This window comes from Equus asinus, chromosome 27 (assembly GCF_041296235.1).
Source record: "Equus asinus isolate D_3611 breed Donkey chromosome 27, EquAss-T2T_v2, whole genome shotgun sequence".
Lineage (NCBI taxonomy): Eukaryota > Metazoa > Chordata > Mammalia > Perissodactyla > Equidae > Equus > Equus asinus.
In genome coordinates, this window is record NC_091816.1 from 13,335,776 (window position 1) to 13,355,351 (window position 19,576).

Genomic DNA, 19,576 nt, shown 5'->3' on the forward strand with positions numbered 1-19,576 from the left:
TAAAGATTCTGTTAGTATAAAGGAACAAGGCATATTTTCTCTCTGAAAGTGTGCTTTATTCACTGAGAGCTCTACTCTGGTAACACGCAGCTATTAGTAAGGATGGGCTCATGTTAATAAAGCTGCAAGGGAAGCATATCCAGGGAAAACATATGTAAAAGAACTAGTGGCGAAAATGTGAGTTTGGGGGAATTTCATCACGTTCATATAAGCAAGTTGCTACATGTTCAGCTGTTCATTTGATTTAAATGTTGGACCTCACCTCTAGCAATGCTACACTGATAAGATCTAACAGTGCAATCAGCTAACGTTTATTGAGTGCCCACTATGTTTTAGGTGTTGGGCAATAACTTTCACAACTATTCTTATTTGATCCTTCAAAAACCTATGAGGTAAGCACTCCTATTTTGCATGTGACAGAAACTGCTCATTGCCACCGGACATCCATTCTTCCTTTTTCCCTTGTAACAGAATTGCATTTTACTGGGGGCAGCAAGGTACCCAGTTCAGACTATATCTCCCAGCCTTCCTTACAGCTGGATGTGCCCCTGAGACTAAGCCCAAGGCATCAGACACACAAAGGATTGTGTGGAACATTCAGGAAGACTATTTAAAGGGAGCTGACTCAACTGGAAGGTGCACCCTTTTGTCTCCACTGCTCCCCTTTCTTATCTAAGACCACTCTTAGTGCTCTAGCCATCACATGCTGGCCTGCAAGGCTGGAGCTCCTGGATGATCCACTCACCAGCCCTGCACTGCCTAGATTTTTGTATACAAGAGAATAAACAGGTGGCATGTTGAAGCCACGCACACATGCAGCTGAACCTAATCCTGATACACACAATTACACAGATGCAGACAATGGAGGTTAGTAAGGTTAAGCAATATGTCCAAGGTAACCCAGCAGGTAGAGGGCAAGGAGGCTAACCCAGGTCTGTCTGACTCAATGGTCCACACTCTTAATAACTATCTGGTAGAATGTAAGCTCCACGTCTGCTGTGTTCACTGCTGAGTGCTATGCACAGTGCCTAGCATATGGTAGGTCTACAATAGATGTCTCTCAAATAAATGAATGACTTCATTATATGGCCTCATTAGTTCATTATATAAGTGTTTTAAAATAGACTCCATCACACTAAATTCTTTTAAAAACATTAAACACTCATGAAAGAAATATTGTTTTGTCAACAACATTAGGACATCAGTGATACAAACATAAAAGATAATACCTAGTTAATTGTAAAGCACTGAAATAAATTAAATCACATCAATTCTTGAGAAACAACACTAACAAACGATTTTCTTACCTATAGTTACATCCCCCCTGATTTCACTTTCTACACAAACAACTGCTCCAGGAGCAATCTTCACACTGTACAGGAAGAAAAAGGTAACACATCATGGGTAAGGTTTAAAAATATTATTATAGAAGCTATACTGACATTGCAGTGAGAACAAGGTTAAAATAAATCTGATGAAAAATGAAAAGTAAATTTTAAGAGGGAAAGGTTTAATATGTTATAAACTTCTGTGGTAGCATACTTTCTACTAGGCTAAAATCTTATGTGATGCTTTATTAAAATGCTTGAGAAGAAAAGAGGCTCTGGATTCTTTTAACGCCAGCACTGTTTTTAAATAGCAAAAAAGCTGAAAACAAGCTAGATATCCATTAGTAGGATGTGGTTAATAAATTATGGTACACTATGGACTAATACACAGTCATAAAAGAGAATGAATAATCTTTTATGTAAAAGATTTGGATTTCCAAGCTATATTGTTAAGTCAAAAAATCAAAGCCAGATATGGACAGTATATAATATGCCACTATTTTTGTAAAGAGGAAAAAGAATGTACATTCAAAATATTTAATAACCAGCAAGGTAATATTAACATAGAAATCAATGCAGACACTTAAAATTCACAAATATTCCTACTTATTCTCTAACTATATATATTATAAAACTGCTTATCCCAAGTGATATGAATTGTACTGCAAATTGTTCAAAAAATTAATAATTTCCAAATAATTTATTGATGCTTTTTGATATTCTGCTCTGATCTTTTGACACAGCTGAATCTAGCTAAATGCTGCCCTAGCCATGAGCTCACATGAAGAACTGCACCAAATGACTTCCCCATTAAACTGATAATCATTAGGGAACTTGTTCTCATTAAGTAAAAAATTTTTCTTAGTAGTAATTATATTATTTATGGCGCTAAAATATGCAATTTTATTAAACCCCGGTCAAATAAATTAGGCTTTATAAAATGCCTTTTGTTTTAGACCTTATTTCCCATTCCAACTTTCCACTCCCTCAGCCTCCCTCTATGATTTTTTAATGAAAAGAGCATTATCCAACATTTAATTTGTCAAGGACAAGTGAGGATAGGAGCGATTCACAAGTGCCCCTCTGTCTTCAGTTTTATGCCTAAGGGAGAGGCCCCACGCAGTCTGTGTCACAACCAGCATACTTCTCCGGGAGGCAAGAAATAATTAAATTCACCACTAGACCAACTATAACGTGGTCCAAACATCTCCGTCACTTCAGACTGGGGGGGTGGAGGGGGCGCAGGCAGCCGGGAGAAGGCAAAGACCTTTTAAAATAACAACTCATACCTTCACCTCTACTGTACGCTACTGTATACTGTGCGTAATATTTATGATAGATCTGTTCCTCTTTAGCTTATGAAAAAAGATTACAGTTACCTGCCTAAACAGAAGAAAACCCCTAAATTTTCATTTACGGCACGAGAAACAATGTTTGTCGGTTTTCTTTTTCAAAAGGAGTCAGTAGAGGGCGCTCGACACGGGTGCTTTGGGAAACAGTTTAACTTCATTTTTCGCATCCAAGCCGTTCCTCTCCACCAACAGTGCCTAGCAATGAAGACTGCTGGAGAAGAAGCCACAATCCCTGTCCTCACACGTTTGCTAAAGAGATTGTCCACGCCGGGGAGAACGGCTCCAACAGTCCTAGTCCGGGTGCGAACTCCTTTTTGACAAGCGACCGTGCATCACTTTACACACACGGCACCCGTGACAGGCAGGAAGGGACTGGGGTGTGGCCAGTACTAAAGTGGGTGTCCCGGAGCACAGGGCAGAGAATGCAGCTACAGGCCACCCGTGGACGCCGCACCAAGTGCAGCAGAACGGAAGGATGAGGGGACCTTCTGGGTACCGCGAAGGAGGCCACCCCAGTCTCCCCTCGCAGCCCCTCCCGGAGACCCCTTCCGCGCAGGCGCGTTGCGGGGGAGGGATGGCAAGGCGGCGTAGGGATGGAAGAACAAAAACCTTCCCGGCACCGATTCCGCATCCCTTCCCAGGCCTTCCTACCCCGACTCCGTCGCCTCCTCCCTCAGCGGCCGCCAGGTCAGGGCCTTAGGAACCATCTAGGCCGAACGCCCAGGATAAGACACCATCTCAGTCCCCACCACTGGCGACCAGGCACACGTTCAACTCCTGCGAAGAGTGGAGACTAGGCTTTTCTCAATCAACAGACTCACCTCTTTTGAGTCTTCTCCGCCATGGTTTGGCCCCTGTCTCCAATTGGAGCGGAGATCGACACAACCGCCTGGGTAAAGCGATGATCTCTGCAAGCGATTGGAGAGCCTGGCCGGATTGGGAGCAGGCGGAGCCGGGGTGGGCGGGGCTGGAGGGCGGGGGGTCCTCTACTCGGGTGGGCAGCATTGTGCAAGGTAGCGGTGCATGGCGGCCCGCTCATGTTAGTGCAGTCCAGGGACCGAGAAACTCGTATTTAAAGCAGCTGTTTAGTCAATCCAATGCACATCATTATGACCTCACTATACCCTACCGTTCGTTTTCAGCCTCTTTTCGGTCGCTAAGATTCCTCCTGCTGGCCTTGGGCCCTTTTTCCCATTCAGTGTGAGCTCATCTCGTCTTGGGTGAGCGCGTCATTCCCATAAATTAAGTACCCTCTATCTGCTGGCTTTCTCAGGTTAATATCTGTAGTTCTGTCCTCTTTGCCGAGAGCTTCACACCTGGTTATTCGATTGCCTGCTTGACATCTCCCCTTAGGCGCCTCAAAGTCTTACCAAACCTTCAAAGTCCAGAACAGAGCTTTCGATTTACACCCTCGCCCTCTCTGCATTTCAGTAAAGGAATCCACCATTCACCCAGTTGCTCAAGCCAGAAACTCGAGTCATCCTAGGCATAGTTCACCGGCAAGTTCTGCTGGTCCTACATCTGGAGTCTCATTCTTCCACTTTGCATCATTTACTCTATCATCTCTCTAATCTAATCCCAGCCGCCATCTCTCCTCTGTTGTCTGCTCCTTCCACCCTTGACCTCTAAATTCAGGCTCCCATCCCTGCCCCTCACCCCCCATCCAAGCCGTTCTCCTCTAGCAAAAATCGTCCTTTAAAAACCAAATCCAGTTATTTTACTTCCTATTCCTTTTAAAACCCAAACTCCTTTTCATAACTTATCTCTGGGCTAGATCCAGCCCCTTCCTACTTCTCTCTTCTTTAATTTCCTGTTCCTCTTTCTCTAATCACACTTCCATTCTCCAAGAAGCCAAGCTGACTCTCCGCCCCAAACTGCTTCCACCTGCCGTCCACCCCCCCCCCCCCTTCTGACTCTCTAAATCTCAAATTCACATACTCAGTGTATCATTCAGTCAGGGTTCAACCAGAGAAACAGAACCACCAAGAGATGTATATTGTGAGGTTTATTGCAAGGAATTGGCTTACGTGATTGTGGGGGCTGGCTAGGCAAGACACCTGTAGGGCAGGCTGGAACTCTCATGCAGGAATGAAGCTGCTGTTTTATAGAATTTTTTCTCCAGGGAAGCTCCAGTTCTACTCTTAAGGCCTTTTAACTGATTGAATCAGGCCCACCCAGATTATCTGGGATAAGCTCCTTTCCTTAAAATCAACTGGTTATGGACTTTAATCACATCTACAAAATACCTTCACAACGTCACCTAGATTGGTGTTTGATTGAATAACTGGGGACTGTGGCCTAGCTAAGTTGATACAAAGAACTGACCATCACTCAGAGAAACTCTCTCTGACCACCCATCAGAAATAGGTCCCTCCTGCTATACTCCTGCCTGGTTTCCTTCCTGGGATAAGGGTGGCGACCAGCACCAGCTGTGCTTAATTATTTTACTATCTTCCCCAAAGACTGTACCATGAAAGCAAGGCCAGGTGAGTTTGTCCCTACTCTTTACTCAGCACTGACATCAGTACCTGACACGTAGTCGATACTAAAAAAAAAAAAAAAAAGTTGTTGAATTAATGTATGGATGAATTGAGAACATTCTGCTGTCCCCAAGCATGTAAACAGCTATCTATTCTCAAGCAATTTTCTGTCTAAATTAATTTGAAAGACTTCCATGGCATGTGGATTAGGGTTCTCCGAAGAAACAGGACCTATGGGAGATATTGATATAGGCATATACACACACATTTATTTTAAGGGGTTGGTTCATGTGATTATGGGGGCGGCAAGTCTGAAATTTGTAGAAATAGACCCACAGGCTTAAAATTCAGGGAAGAGTTGATGTTGCGGTCTCTAGTCCACAGTATGCAGGCTGGAAACTCAGCCAGGGTTTCTGTCTTACAGTCTTGAGGTGGAATTTCTTCCTCTTTGAGAAACCTCAGTCTTTGCTCTTTAGGCCTTCAACTGATTGGGTGAGGCTCACTTACATTTTGGATAGTAATCTGTTTTACTCAAAGTCTACGTATTTAAATGTTAATCTCATCTAAAAAAAAAAAAAAAAAGAAAGAAAACCTTCACAGCAACATCTAGACTCACGTTTGACCAAACAACTGGGCAGCCTAGCCTGAGTTGACACAAAATGAACCATCACTGCATGCTTATAAGAAGGACTATTTTATCAATATTGAGTATAGTGCCAAGGCCCAAAAGCTTTTCAGGGACCTACAGAATGTTTGAGACCCGAAAATAAAATGAACTGATTCCAAAAGGCAAAAAGAAAAGTACAAGTAGGAATTAATAAATATTTAATTCAGTGACACAAAGCATAAATTCTTTTCATAACAAATTAACTGCAACTTAATTCTTCTGCACCTAGCAATTATAGTTAATGGGGGATGTGGCTGTATTTTAATATGTGTACTATGACGTGAGCTTATTCATTCTTAGGGAGCCCTCTCCTCCCCATTAACTGTTGTACTGTTTGTCTACGTCTTTGGGCCATTTGTGGCCCAGAATAAGCTATCCATCTGTTTGGAAACATCCTTCTGAAGCCAATTTAAGCATTTCTACTTCTCCACTTCTCTTGCTTTTTGAAAATCCCCTATCTCTGTGGATGATTACTTCTTTACTTATCTGCTACAGTACACACGTGGTATACTGCACTTATAGTTCTTTAATGAAAGTATTTGTTGCCATTTCCATCTCCCTAGTAGGTTGAGAGTTACTTGAGGGCACGGGCCATGTCTTATATATCCTTATATATCTTTATATATCCTTATATTCCTAGTCCTTGGCACAGATCTATCATAAACTTGTAGCCCAATAACACTCATAATTTTTATTATTCAATTGTTTTGCCTTCAACTACGTTCAGCCAACCAGCTTTATACTGCATGCTTTTACATCCTTTATCGAATCTTTGTAACAATTCTGTTGAGACAGGCATTATTGTATCTAAGTTTAAGATGAAGGAGCTCAGTCTCGGAGAGGTGAAGCAATATTTGCTCTGAGTTCCCCAGTTAACAGGAAGCTTTCTTTCAGGTTTTCTCTTCTGTGCAGAGCTGTCTCTCACTAAGAGGTAGTCCTTGCCCTTAAGATGCTTTTGTATCAAGCTATACTCTCCCCGTTCTTTGGTTAAGGCTGCTTGCTCTTACGTGTGTCTTTGGAGATGACAAACAGCTGGTCGGGGACAGCGCCGTGATGCGCGGGGCTCAGTAGCTGGACTCTACTAGCCAAGAGACGGCCTGTTGATCTTGTCTTGCCTCTGGGCAGTGTCTCCTGTATTTCTTGCCCACATCCCAAAGAAAACTTCTCTTTAAGCAATTTCCTCTCTACACTTTTGCTTCCTCAAAACCTTTTTAACTTTAACAAGTGTTTACTGAGTACATAGTATGTGCCCAGTGCCGTTCTAAGTGCTGAGGATACACCAATAAACAGAAATTCCCTCTCTAGGAGAGCTCCCACTATAGCAGGGGATGGGCAATAGACAAATTGAGGAATAGACATACAAGGAGTGGTGACAGATACTATGGAAAAAAGAAAAAGAAATAGCACAAGGAGGGCAGTGGTGGTTGGGAGGGGAATCTTCTTCCTCTTTGAGAACCTGCCTCCTTTCCTCATGCCCACATTCTTGTCCCACCTCCCCAGTCCAGTGACTTGTCTGTCCACAATTGGAAAATGAGATTTTTCATTAACTTAGTGAAGAAAATATGACAGTCTGATGACTGGAGAGGCAAATAACGTGGTGGGTAAAGTAAACAAAACCAGAACTTCTGAAAGCGATGTTTTTCCTACATTGTTAAGTGATATAATCCCAAAATGCGTTTTGGTTTCCATAGTGCAGTTCCCTTTATCAGAAAGCCAACTTGTATGCTGCTTATCTCCCGTGCCGTGTTTGCCTTTTGCTCACCCAGACCTTCCTAAACCGTATAAAACAATCAAGGGGAGCCTGGTTGAGGTTTCTCTTGCAGGAAGACACTGGTTAAGGACCCTGGAGAGGACAGTATCTTCTGTTCCAGTTCATGATGGGTTGGCTTCAGCTGTTCCTTCTCCATCCTGTATCACTTTATCAAGGGGCTGCTTTTCCTTTTGCACTTCTATTTAATTACCTTTGCACTATGGATTCATTTTCCACTCATGCCAGGTAGGTTTGATGGCTAATTTTGCTCTTGCATCTATGACTACCATTGTAAGTCAAAAAACACAGACTGGAGTGCAGATGTGAATATTAAATATTAATCACACTGGTTGTTTTTAAGTTATTGTCACTGCCGCTGACTATTGATTGCTGGATCATGAATATCTCTAATAGAGTGAAACGGAACTGGAAATTGACATCACGTCTGTACTTACTCAGAGTTTGGTAGGTTTCCATTAAGTGAAAAAAGGATAAAGATAAACTCGGGAGAAATTAATGTTGAGGTGGTACAGGAATACCCCAAATGGATCCATCTATACACCACCATATGTCCTGGATGTTCTTGAACAGTCCTGATTTCATGGAATTTTATCATTTCCAATAAAATTAAATTTTATTAAATCTATAACTAAATGGGATTTTTAAAAATGCCTTTGTATGACTTCTCAGAGAAATGAAATAGGTCAAAACAAATTTTGTTAGATTAGCTATATCTCAGCCTGGGGTTCAAAAATTATTGTTGCTACAGATTTGATAACTTGATTGAACTGATTTTTTTTTATAGCTAATAAACTCAATACATTAGGGACAGTCCCTAGTTTTAAAAAAGTTTTGTGGAATATCCTTTCATAATGTGAAAATGCATTGCCAAAGAGCTACTTCCTAATAATTCCCTTATCTTGGAAATTAGGATTTTTATATATTGGGGATTCTTATGTAAAATCTAGCTGTGTCTAATGTTCCATTAGGATTGCTGAGTTTGGTTAAACTGTGGTGTGTTGCTGTATGTTCACAACTGGTTGATGGCCTTTAGCTTCATTTAAGCAGTTGTAAAAAAAGTTTCCTAATGAGAAAGAATCACAAACAGTAAAGCAAAATGTGCAAAAATCAGGGTTAATTCCCATGGATTAAGGTTGCTGACTTTGGAGCCAGCCCCGGTGGTCTAGTGGTGAAGATTCGGTGCTCTCACTGCTGCGGCCCGAGTTTGTTTCCCAGTCTTGGCGCCACACCACCCATCTGTCAGCTGTCATACTGTGGCAGCAGTTCACATAGAGAACTAAACTAACAACTAGGATACACAACCATGCACTGGAGCTTTAAAAAAAAGAAAGGATTGCTGGCTTTGGAGACAGCCTGGCGAGTCCTGAGTCTCTCATGTCTTGAGCATCCTTCTGTATGTGAATAAACACTCTCCAAGTTTATCTGTAAAATGGAAATAATAATGCCTATCTCATGGGGCTATTTTAAGAATTAAATAAAGATGTTTCTTAGAAAGGGCTTATTAGCACAATGCCTAGAATAAAGTAAGCATCCATAAATCATGCATCCTACATTGTGCATGTATACACATTTTAATGTTTGCAAATCCCCAGGGCATTTGCCTCTGGCTGGAGGGTTACTTCAGGCTTCCACTTCTGCTGTTTAAGGGTAAGTGTTCCCCCTTATTTTCCCATGGCAGGGAAGTGAAGGCTCGGACCACAGAGTTAATTGGGGTGGCTGGCTCAAAGAGAAGCACAGGGATGTCCCAGAGCCTGTGGAATAGATTGTCACACTGAGGCGCCTACCAGTCTCCCCAAGAAAGTAATTCTTGCCAACACATGCATGTCACTGTGCCACAGAGCCATGATATATGCCTGCCTTGTGACGGTCGAGAGGACGTAGGCTTCTTTGACTCAATTTTCCTGTCCTTGAGTCCTTGTTTCATATCTTTCCTGACCTCTTCGTTCAGATTTATTAATTTGGCACCAATTAAAAAAACAAACGGACCTCCACATGCTGTGGAAAGAAGACCCCAGTCCTCATAATGTGAACTTGCCCAGGTCTCTGCAGATCCCCAGGGCATCTTCTGGCTTCCGAGGGAGGAGGGCTCCACAAACCAGTTCACTGACGTGGGTATTTTACAACCTTAAAAAACCCCACTAACTCATAAAATCCTAGAGTGCAATAGAGAAGATTAAGGGCAGATGTAAAGATTTTCTAATTGAGTTTTCCAACACTTACCAAAAGGAGGCATTGGGTCCCCTTTCTCCCTCTCTTACTCTCTTCAGTGGTTCAGGGCAGTACAACCCCGTGAAAAGGAAAAGAGACCCATCTCAATGGGATGATGTCTAGAGAGCTCTCCTAGATCCTCGAAACTGGATCCACGTGACTTTTCAGTCAGGCAGCATACCACTAGCTTTTTAAGATGTCCCTACTAGGAAGCCTTCTGGACCTGTCACCCACAGGATTGTCAGGGGCACGTATTGTTCCCATTTGAATGGCCAACATTAAAGAGCGGTTTCCAGGGTCACTAAGGCAGGAATCGAGATTTGTCTTCTGCGGACGTCATTTACAATGGACTCTGGCTCTTTGTCCCATGGTTCTATCCTTCAGAACAACAAAAGGAAGACTTTGCAGTGATAACGGGATGACTTCTTTAGTCTAAGTTACGTGGGGACTACCTCTGTTGGGTTATCCAGAATAATGACATCTGAAGTGACTCATTTGTCACACTGTTCTAAGTCAGTCTCACGGGCTGTCTTTTTCTTCCAGGTACCTCTTTCTGCTGGCTGGAGGAGGCGCCCTGGCCTTGGCTGCTATGGGTCCCTTTGCTGTGCTTGTCTTCATCCCTGTGATATGCGCTGTGTTTCTGATCTGCTTGCTCAGCCCACAGGAAGTCCACAGGCAGACTTTCTGCTTTCAGATGAGCTGGCAGACACTGTGTCACCTGGGTCTGCACTATACTGAGTATTATCTGCAAGAACTTCCTTCCACGAGGTAAAGCAGCCAGCTCATTTGGCTGGACTGAGTTGACCCAGGGTTTGCTTGGTGATCATGGAGGGAACCTGGCTGTTGAGTTCGAATCAGAATTCTCCCACCTGTGAGCAGTGTGCCCTTGAGCAAGTCACTTAACCTCTCTCAGCCTCAGTTTCTTTTTCTGAAAAAAAGTGTGTGTGTGTGTATATATAACAATACTTATCTGGCAAGACTCTTAGGTTAGAAATAATGACTATAAATGTAATTATATGACTACTAATAACCACTATTTGTTGCCTGTACGGTAGCATAGTGTCTGGCTCTTAGCTGTAATTAGTGTTGTCCCTGAGAAGGGGGGTGAACCAGGAGTCCCAGGACCGCAGCTGAGGCCTGCCTGGAGGTGACTCAGTGCAGTTTGCTCACCTCAGTGTGGGTGGTTCAGACACAGAGCCAGCAGCCTTCCCTTGCCTTCAGCGGGACAGGGAAAGTATACATCTACTGTAAACCTTTGCCGCCTTCCCATGGCACCTGCTGTGCAAGAGTTTTACTTTCACTGAGACTCAGCTGTTCCCTCGGAAGAAGGGTAGTCACCCAAACTAGGAGAAAAAAAAAATCAGGTGCTAGTTAGAGTCTAGAGAAGTGTTTTCATAGTCAGTGAGATCACCAAGATTAGGGGGAAACAGGTATCTCTGTGGCCTTGAGGCCTCTTGTTCCTGGCTCCCTCTGTCATCAGTTGGTATGGGTCCATGGCCCCTCAGAGAACTGGGGCTGTGGCCTGTCGAGGTGGGTCACCTGATTCTAGCCTGCCATTGGTTCACTCACTCTGCCATCCCTACCACACCCGAAATCCTGTTCTTTATTCTAACTGTTTCCCTAAAGGCTTCAGGGCTTGCTTGTCTGAAGAGAAGGCAAGATGGCAGGTGGGTAGGGAGAACTGACTGGGTGAATTAGGGTTTCAGTGGGAAGCCGGGACCTGATAGGGGCTGGAGGAGTAGGTTGAACAGGATCTGGCCCGATGGGAGGAAGGCTGAGCCAGAGCTGAAACAGGAAGATGTATTAGTTTGCTCTGGCTGTCCCATAACAAAGTACCGTGGACCTGGTGGCTTAAACAACAGAAATTCACTTCCTCTGGAGGCTGGAAGTCCAAGATGGAGGTGTTGGTGGGTTCTGTTTCTTCTGAGGCCTCTCCCCTGGGCTTGTAGATGACCATCTTCTCCCCGTGCTTTCAAATGGTCTTCCCTCTGTGTATGTGTCTGAGTCTTAATCTCCTCTCCTTCTAAGGACACCAGCCATATTTGATGAGGGCCCAGCCTAAAGACCTCATTTTAACTTAATTACCTTGGACTCTATCTCCAAATACAGTCACCTTCTGAGGTACTGTAGGTTAGGACTTCGACATATGAATGGGGTCGGGGGACGACACATTCGGCCCATAACAGAAGGTAAGTGAACAGGGGTTGGTGGCATTCGGAGGCTGCTTTGCTTACTGTTAGGATTTAAGTCAAGTGAGGAGGTCAGTCGTCCTTAAATCCTCAGACACACTGATATAACGGCAGCGGTTGGGGACAGTGCTGTTTTCTCTCCGCAGGACAGCATTCCTGATTGTAGCGTGCGTCCCTGTAATTTTCATTGATTTTCTCCGCAATAATCTTGCCAGCAGTATCTTCTCTCCTCTGTGATGGTGAAGCAGGAATAGCTCGGGCAATTGGTTAAGAACACACCCCAAAATCCTAATGACTCAGCTCACACCTTGAACCTGTAGTTTGACTGAACATTCCTCAGCCAAATCCCAAAGCCTGCAGAATCTTCGTCCGGGACTGGTTCATACTTACATTCTCCAACTTCCCATAATCTCTTCATGACTAAGTTTTTGTTTCTTCTATGGCCAATTTCTCCAAGGTCCTTGATCCTAATCTTTATAAGCCATTCTTAGAAATGTTGTCATCAGTATTTCCCCACAATACTCCTCCTCATTCTTTCATTTGCCTCTCTGACTAATGATTAATTTCCCCATTTGCCTTTTGATCCTGCCCAGAGTGGCTTCTGGTTCTGAATTAATCCAAGAGTCTTTGTACGGTGCTACAGGCCATGAGATTGGTCTTAGTTGTTCAGAGCCACCCATTTGTTGTGGGGTCATGTGTGAGGGACTGGAATGGGATAAAATAAATATGGAATGTTTTTACCATAAAAAAAATCTCTTTCAGGTTCTGCCTCGCTCTTTCTTCCCTCATGCTCTTGACCCAGAGGGTCACATCCCTCTCTCTGGACATTTGTGAAGGGAAACTGGCAGCAGCATCAGGAGGCACCAGGAGCAGAAGCTCTTTGTCTGAGCATCTGTGTAAGGCACTGCCCTATTTCAGCTACTTGCTGTTTTTTCCTGCTCTCCTAGGAGGCCCTCTGTGTTCCTTCCAGAGATTTCAGGCCCGTGTTCAAGGGCCCAGCAACTTGTGTCCCAGGCACCCTTTCAGGGCTCTGACCTGGAGGGGTCTGCAGATTCTGGGACTAGAGTGCCTAAAGGTCGTCATGAGGGCAGTGGTGAGAGCAGGAGCAGGACTGACCGACTGCCGGCAACTCCAGTGCATCTATGTCATGTGGTCCACAGCCGGGCTCTTCAAACTCACCTACTACTCCCACTGGATCCTGGATGACTCCCTCCTGCGTGCAGCGGGCTTTGGATCTGAGTTTGGGCAGAGCCCTGGTGAGGACGGATACATCCCTGATGCAGACATTTGGACACTGGAAACAACCCACAGGATATCCCTGTTTGCGAGAAAGTGGAACCAAAGCACAGCTCGGTGGCTCAGACGCCTCGTATTTCAGCACAGCAGGGTCTGGCCGTTGTTGCAGACATTTGCATTCTCTGCCTGGTGGCATGGACTCCATCCAGGACAGGTGTTTGGTTTCCTCTGCTGGGCTGTGATGGTGGAAGCTGACTACCTGATTCACACCTTTGCCAAATTGTTTATCAGATCCTGGCCGATGAAGCTGCTCTATAGAACTCTGACCTGGGCCCACACCCAGCTCATCATTGCCTATATAATGCTGGCCGTGGAGGTCAGGAGCCTCTCCTCTCTCTGGCTGCTGTGTAATTCTTACAACAGTGTCTTTCCCATGGTGTACTGTATTTTGCTTTTGCTATTAGCAAAGAGAAAGCACACATTTAACTGACATCTTTCCCTGGCCTTCAACTTATATATCCATGAAACAGAGTTTAGAAAGTGCCAGACAGTGCAATGATGATGCGTATGTTTCAACTTTTCCATAATAAAAGCGTTTTCAAAGTCCAGGATGTATATACCTGATGACTTGCCATAGAAGTTTGTATATCTACTTTAACAAGCCTTTATTCTGGTACTGAGAATCCAAAAAAGACAAAGACCTGGTTTCTGCCCTTGGGGTTTACATTTAGGTGTGGAAGCAAACTTTAAGTACAGCGATACATAAAAACATAGCATACTGTGAACCAAATGGCAAATGGTTTATACATGGACATCCAAAAATTGAGTGTCCCTTTGGTCCCCTTGATCCTGGATGGGAGTTTAGCAAGACAAAAACGACAACAAAACAAAACCTAAATCATATTATCATGTTGGTTTGTTACATGAACTAGAGACCCATCCCTATCCACAATTTGAAAAATTTGCTCTAAAAATGGACAGTCTCATATTATCTCCGAGATATGTTAAAAACTGAAAATCCGGCTAAGACTTGATAACCACTTATATAACTGTTGAATAAAAAACTGACTCATGAACTATGTCACATGAAAACACCAATAACAAGAAGTAAACACTGCTTTAGTACAACTTTAAGGGTCTGCTTCCTTTTTCTTGGCATATCCTAAATAACTCCCTTTGTTTCTTTGTCTGTTAGGATTTAAAATACACCAAGAGAATGATGTCGGGACCTCCAAGTTATAGGGAAGCAGTGTCAATTAAGTAGCACTGTCACAGTGCTACCACATCTGCGGGCCATCTGGACTATTATGTAATTACTATTTTTCTTTAAATCAACTTTAACTCAACTTACTTTTAAAAACTTACCCTCTTTCTAAGCAATGGCATTGGTGAAAATTTGCTTTGGCGTACTAATTATGTTTTATTCTGGTAGTCACTAAAAGAAACATATACTTGTTTATATGAAAAATGTTTATTTGTGTCCTGCTTAAAATTATCTGCTTACCCTGGGGTTACAACCATCCCACCGTAGGAAGCGTTGTACAAGTAACTAAGCTTCCAAAACCCATCATTTGCATCCTTCTCAAAATATAAAATTGCAAATAAGCTTTTAATCTTTGAACCCTGACAAAGATACTACTAAGTTAGAAGTTACAGATCACTTTGAAAGTTATAGGTCAATATCGCTCATTAAGACAAACAGCCCAATCGTAGCACACAGAATGTAACATAGCCAGCAGCAAGGGCCTCGATGAGCAGACGACATGAATTTGCAATGGCCTTAACCAGCACGGTTCTGTACTTCCACTCAGCGCTCTCAATAGCCCAGAAGAGACAGCGTGGACAAATGCGGTTTCCCAGGATTGGGGACAGTCAAGGGGGAAACACTACACAGCCAAGGGGGTATTAAATGACTCTAAAATCATTACAAACATGTCTCTGAAATAATGCTCCTTAGAATCCAGCCCAGAGAGGCAAGTGGGGTGGTGGAGGTGTTCTAAGTTGGGAGAAAATTTAAATAATCACTGCATTATTATAGAAAAAAGTGTTCAATTAGGCGAATTATTAAGCAAATTAAGCGATTAAACAAATGATGAGGGACTATTACAGAGCTATTAAAGATGAATGCTTTTTAGAGAGGTGTTTCTGGGGAGCTGGCTATGTGGATGCATGTGTTCAGTTTATGAAAGTCCCTCAAACTGTACACTTAAGACATGCACAAGTTTCTGTATATATGTTGAACTTCAATAATTTTTAAGTGAGTGCTTTTAATGATTAGGGAAACTCTTAGGATAGGATATTCAATTTAAAAAAGAAGTTGGTTAATAAAGTCTTTTAAAGTGCAATTCAGTCTTTAGATCGATCTCCCTATTGATGGCCAGGGGCCATTCCTGCTCCTCTCATTGGTTAAACCAGATGTCTACTTCCTTCCCTTTCTATTTGCATCCTATAGGAAGGGTTTCTTTCAGCTGGACATTATAAAGAACAACGTGATTTGAGGGAGTTAATCTAAGAAAAAAAGTCAGAGCCCGAGATGTAGACCAGGGAGCCATCTGTCTGCCCAGAGGAGATCCTGGGGTCCACAGAGGGCAGAGCACAGGGAGACCGTGTCTTCTTCTAGTCCTCATTTCCTTCGTTAGGACTTAACTTTCAGTTTCTGACTCTTGTCCCAGCTGCAAGGTGAGCAACTGGCAACTTTAGTTTCCTTTTCCTTCAGTTACTGATTCTGTCACTCCCAAGACCCTGCCCCTTGCCTCCCAAATTCACTTTGACACGTGACTGGTGGCACCTGCTTGTTAACCTCTCTCATGATTAATCTCATGGCTCTGACTTTGTTTCCAGAACTGGATTTGATGTTTTCCTTCTCTTGTTTGAGAAGTGGCCCCCAGGCCGCCCCTGCTTTCTGCCTTGTTCTGGCCTGTTTGTTGGCCCAAGCAGGATAGCATTTTGTTAAACCATGCTTATCCCCTACAAATGCAAGGAAGGGGCCAGCAACGTCTGTCCCGTAGGCAGCAGCCCTGGACAAGTGAACTCGATTCTGTGGGCCAAGTACTAGAGCTAAGTTACCCATGGCATCAGCCCCAGTGGGCATACACCTCCTGACCCCTGGCCTCCCAACCTTTTATCAGCCAAATTACTCTGAAGGGTTTGGTGGGAGCCCTTACAGACCAGGAGGTCTCATCCAGTTGTTTGAAAGTATTATGTGTGATTCCGGTGATTAAGAAATCCTGAAAAATGGGATAAGCCATGATAACTGAAAAGCTTGTTTGCTGCAGGACTGCGGGTGAGGAGGATCATGTATACTTAGTCCCCTGGAAGTGCGAGTCACGGCACCCGGGCAGCGTTTATGAGATAATCAGCAGGCCTTTTTGGTTAACTTGAAGTGCTGCAATGAATGACCAGGAGCAAGGTGGCTATGGCATTTCCAAGAGACACTGAGGCTGACAGAGTGACTCATGTCTGCAATATATTTTATGAGACTTGATTGTTAAAATGTTTTTTTGTCTTGTTTTGAAGAATTTATCTACTTGTATGAAAAGAGAACTGCTTAGCAGTACAGAGAACTGGTAGGAAACATGGTAATAACAGCTAACACTTAACACTATCACTGTGAGCCCTCTGCGTGTCACATTTAAACCTTACAACTACCTTGTGAAGTAGGTACTATTATCCTCATTTGACAGATGTGGAAATGAAACAGAGAGGTTAAATAACTCAGTTGAGGTTACACATCTAGTCTAAGAGCTAGAAGTCCAGCAGTCTGAGCCCAGAGGCCACAGAGTAACCACTATGCCAAGATGCGTGCTACAATGTCAACCCTCAAGGAATCTATAAAGTAGTAACAAGGTTATAAAGTGTCACAAGTCTCAATAGTATTGTTTTGCCTAGTAACGGTTTTAAACAAGGCAAATGATGGTAACAAACATATGAAGAACCAGTAGTTGGGATATGTGGTCCAGACCTTGGTTATTTTTTTCCCAACTCTCCCTTACTACTTCTTCACCTCCCCCCATCCCCTGACATGGATAATCAAAAACTTGGTCGTCATCCTCAACTCTTCTTTCTCCCACACAGTTCATCAGCAAATCTGCTTGGTCATTCCTTTAAAATATACCCTACATCTCAGCATCTCTCACATCTCCATTGTCTCTGGGATCCAGAGATCAAGGTGTCAGAAGAAGCTCCTGTTACCACTTTTGCTGCCCCAACTGCTCCCTGAAGGTCAGGAAGCTGAAGGACCAACACCAGAGCCCTGCTCCCGACAAACACTCACCCCTGCCTGCTAGCGGACCGCCAGCTGGAGCAGAACAAGGTATGTCCCTCCACCTCACTTCTGCTCCCCAAATCTTCTCCTCCTATGAACCCCCATACTTCTCTTTTGGCATGTATAGGAATCAGCTTCCATTAATTTTTGTGTCTCTGTCTTACCTTACTAGATTGCTAATTCAGAGAGGGACTACATGTTCCCATTGTTTTTTCTATTCCCCAAAGTACCTAGAATGCTGTCGTGTAGCATATAACTGCAACTGGGAACAAAGAACTTTTCTAGATGAAAAGCTGGAACCAAACATAAGAGTTTCAGCAAAAGCATCTCAGTGACATAGCCAAGGTGAAGGACAGAGGTGTGAACACCAGACCATTTCTACCTAATTAGTTGGACACTCCTCAGTATCTAGAAAGTTTTTTTTCCTTCTAAATAATTTATTTTTTGAAGACACTGTTTTAAGAATTGGACTGTGAAAATATCACTAGGCCATTTTTAAAGTCATTTCTAGTATGGAGTATGGCTTAAAACCATCTTTCTTTAATCCTTAGGAGATGTGGGGGAATTGGAATTTGTCACCTGAAAATGTGTCTCTTTGGCTTATTTTGAAGACTCAGAAAGAAACATTGACCTCCCCCACTAAGAATTTAAGATAGAAGGCCTATTCTAGGAAGGAGCTAATATCATAGATAACTATAGTATAATATAAACTAAGCATGGTAGGCAAGGAGGAACCTAGCAAGGCCCATTTGATCAAAATCCTCCCCACGTCCCATTGTCTTTGAAAAGTATGGCAAACATTTATTTACCAAAAATTTGCTTTTCCATCTCCATGTGAATTGCCTTCCCCCCCTCTGAAGACCAAAACTACTACCCCCAACATCCTCCTTTGTCTTTAGCTGAAGATGGTATTTAAGGTGGTGGCTTCAGCCATTTTGGTGAGTTACTCAGTTTTCCTGGGTTTCCCCTACGTAAACATGTTATTAAATTTGATGTTCTCCTGTTATTCTGTCTCATGTCAATTTAATTCTTAGACCAGCCAGGAGAACCTAGCAAGTAGAGGAATATTTCTTCCTCCTCTACAAGCCTAATATCCTCTTCTTCACTGCTATACTCATAACTAGGTTTTAGAGCTGATTCTAACCTATGTTTTGGGAGTTGGTGATTTAGATTATGACAAAAATAAACTAAAATCCATCCATCTTAGTTTAATCCTAGGAAGTTGTTCAATTGTGAACACTTTAGAAACAAGTCTCAAATGTTCTGTGTAAGTGTACCTAGCTTTCAGGAAAACATCTGTCTTAATTTGGGGAGGTTCACAGATCTATGCCAGTTTATTGGCTTTTATGTCATAGTTCTATTTACATAATATTAAACAATAAATTGATCTGCCAAGAGAAAAAGATTATTTCTGATACTAAATGCCAAACTATAAATCAAGATAATTAAAGTAGTAATGCTCTTACAAACACATATGGAAATACTCATGTTTATTCTTTAATATTTTATTCTATTTGATGTTTTCTGTGGTTGTAAACTGCAACAAAGTTTCTCTTTCGTAGTATTAGCCCTTCTACTGGCTCCTGAAATAAAACATTCTTGATTTCCCCCTATTAGTACGGCCCCTAAATACAAACGAGAAACAGAACAATCACTGAAAAAGGAACGTTTTATGGTCATAATTTCTCATTTGTGGAAACACTGTTTGATTTTCTCTGTTTTATTCTTCCCAACGGGAATTTACAAGTTTTAACAATTAATATTTAAATTGTTGTGACTACAGTAAATAGTCCTAAATCCAGGGATGAATTCAAATAATCTTTAAGAGACTGGAAGCAAAATACATGGTGCAAAGTTTCTTGTAAAAATAAACTGTAAAATTGTCTTCATCTTCAGACTGTTTTAGTTAAAAACAAATGGTGAAGAGAGAAGATCTTAGCAATCAGAAAAAGAGTGATTAAGATTAAGATGAGTATCTTAAGCTCAGAATAACTCCTACATGAAAGTGGAGAAAACGAAACTCTACAGCTTCTGCGGCTGCCCTGCACGGTAACAACTTGCTGCCTGGTGCTCCCCCTCAC

The 19,576-nt window shown here is 42.7% G+C and overlaps 2 protein-coding genes across 4 annotated transcripts in view; one reads left to right on the top strand and one right to left on the bottom strand.

Annotated features, from left to right (window-relative positions):
• DCTN6 (dynactin subunit 6) overlaps positions 1-4,469 on the bottom strand; it is a 23,453-nt gene extending 18,984 nt beyond the window's left edge. Inside the window, exons 1-2 of the mRNA XM_014830900.3 lie at positions 3,502-4,469; positions 1,308-1,372 (exon numbers count right to left, since the gene is read on the bottom strand). Coding sequence (XP_014686386.3) covers positions 1,308-1,372; positions 3,502-3,719 — 283 coding nt within the window. The 5' untranslated portion in view covers positions 3,720-4,469. The remainder of the gene's footprint in view (positions 1-1,307; positions 1,373-3,501) is intronic.
• MBOAT4 (membrane bound O-acyltransferase domain containing 4) overlaps positions 1-14,363 on the top strand; it is a 17,761-nt gene extending 3,398 nt beyond the window's left edge. The window contains exons 1-3 of one of the 3 annotated variants that reach the window (XM_070499931.1): positions 2,844-3,573; positions 10,350-10,574; positions 12,758-14,363. In XM_070499931.1, coding sequence (XP_070356032.1) covers positions 10,396-10,574; positions 12,758-13,721 — 1,143 coding nt within the window. In that variant the 5' untranslated portion in view covers positions 2,844-3,573; positions 10,350-10,395 and the 3' untranslated portion in view covers positions 13,722-14,363. Of the gene's footprint in view, positions 1-2,843; positions 3,574-7,583; positions 7,824-10,349; positions 10,575-12,757 lie in introns of those variants that run through there. The other 2 variants (XM_014830914.3, XM_044760546.2) reach the window with 2 other exon arrangements.
• The last annotated feature ends 5,213 nt before the right edge of the window (positions 14,364-19,576 follow it).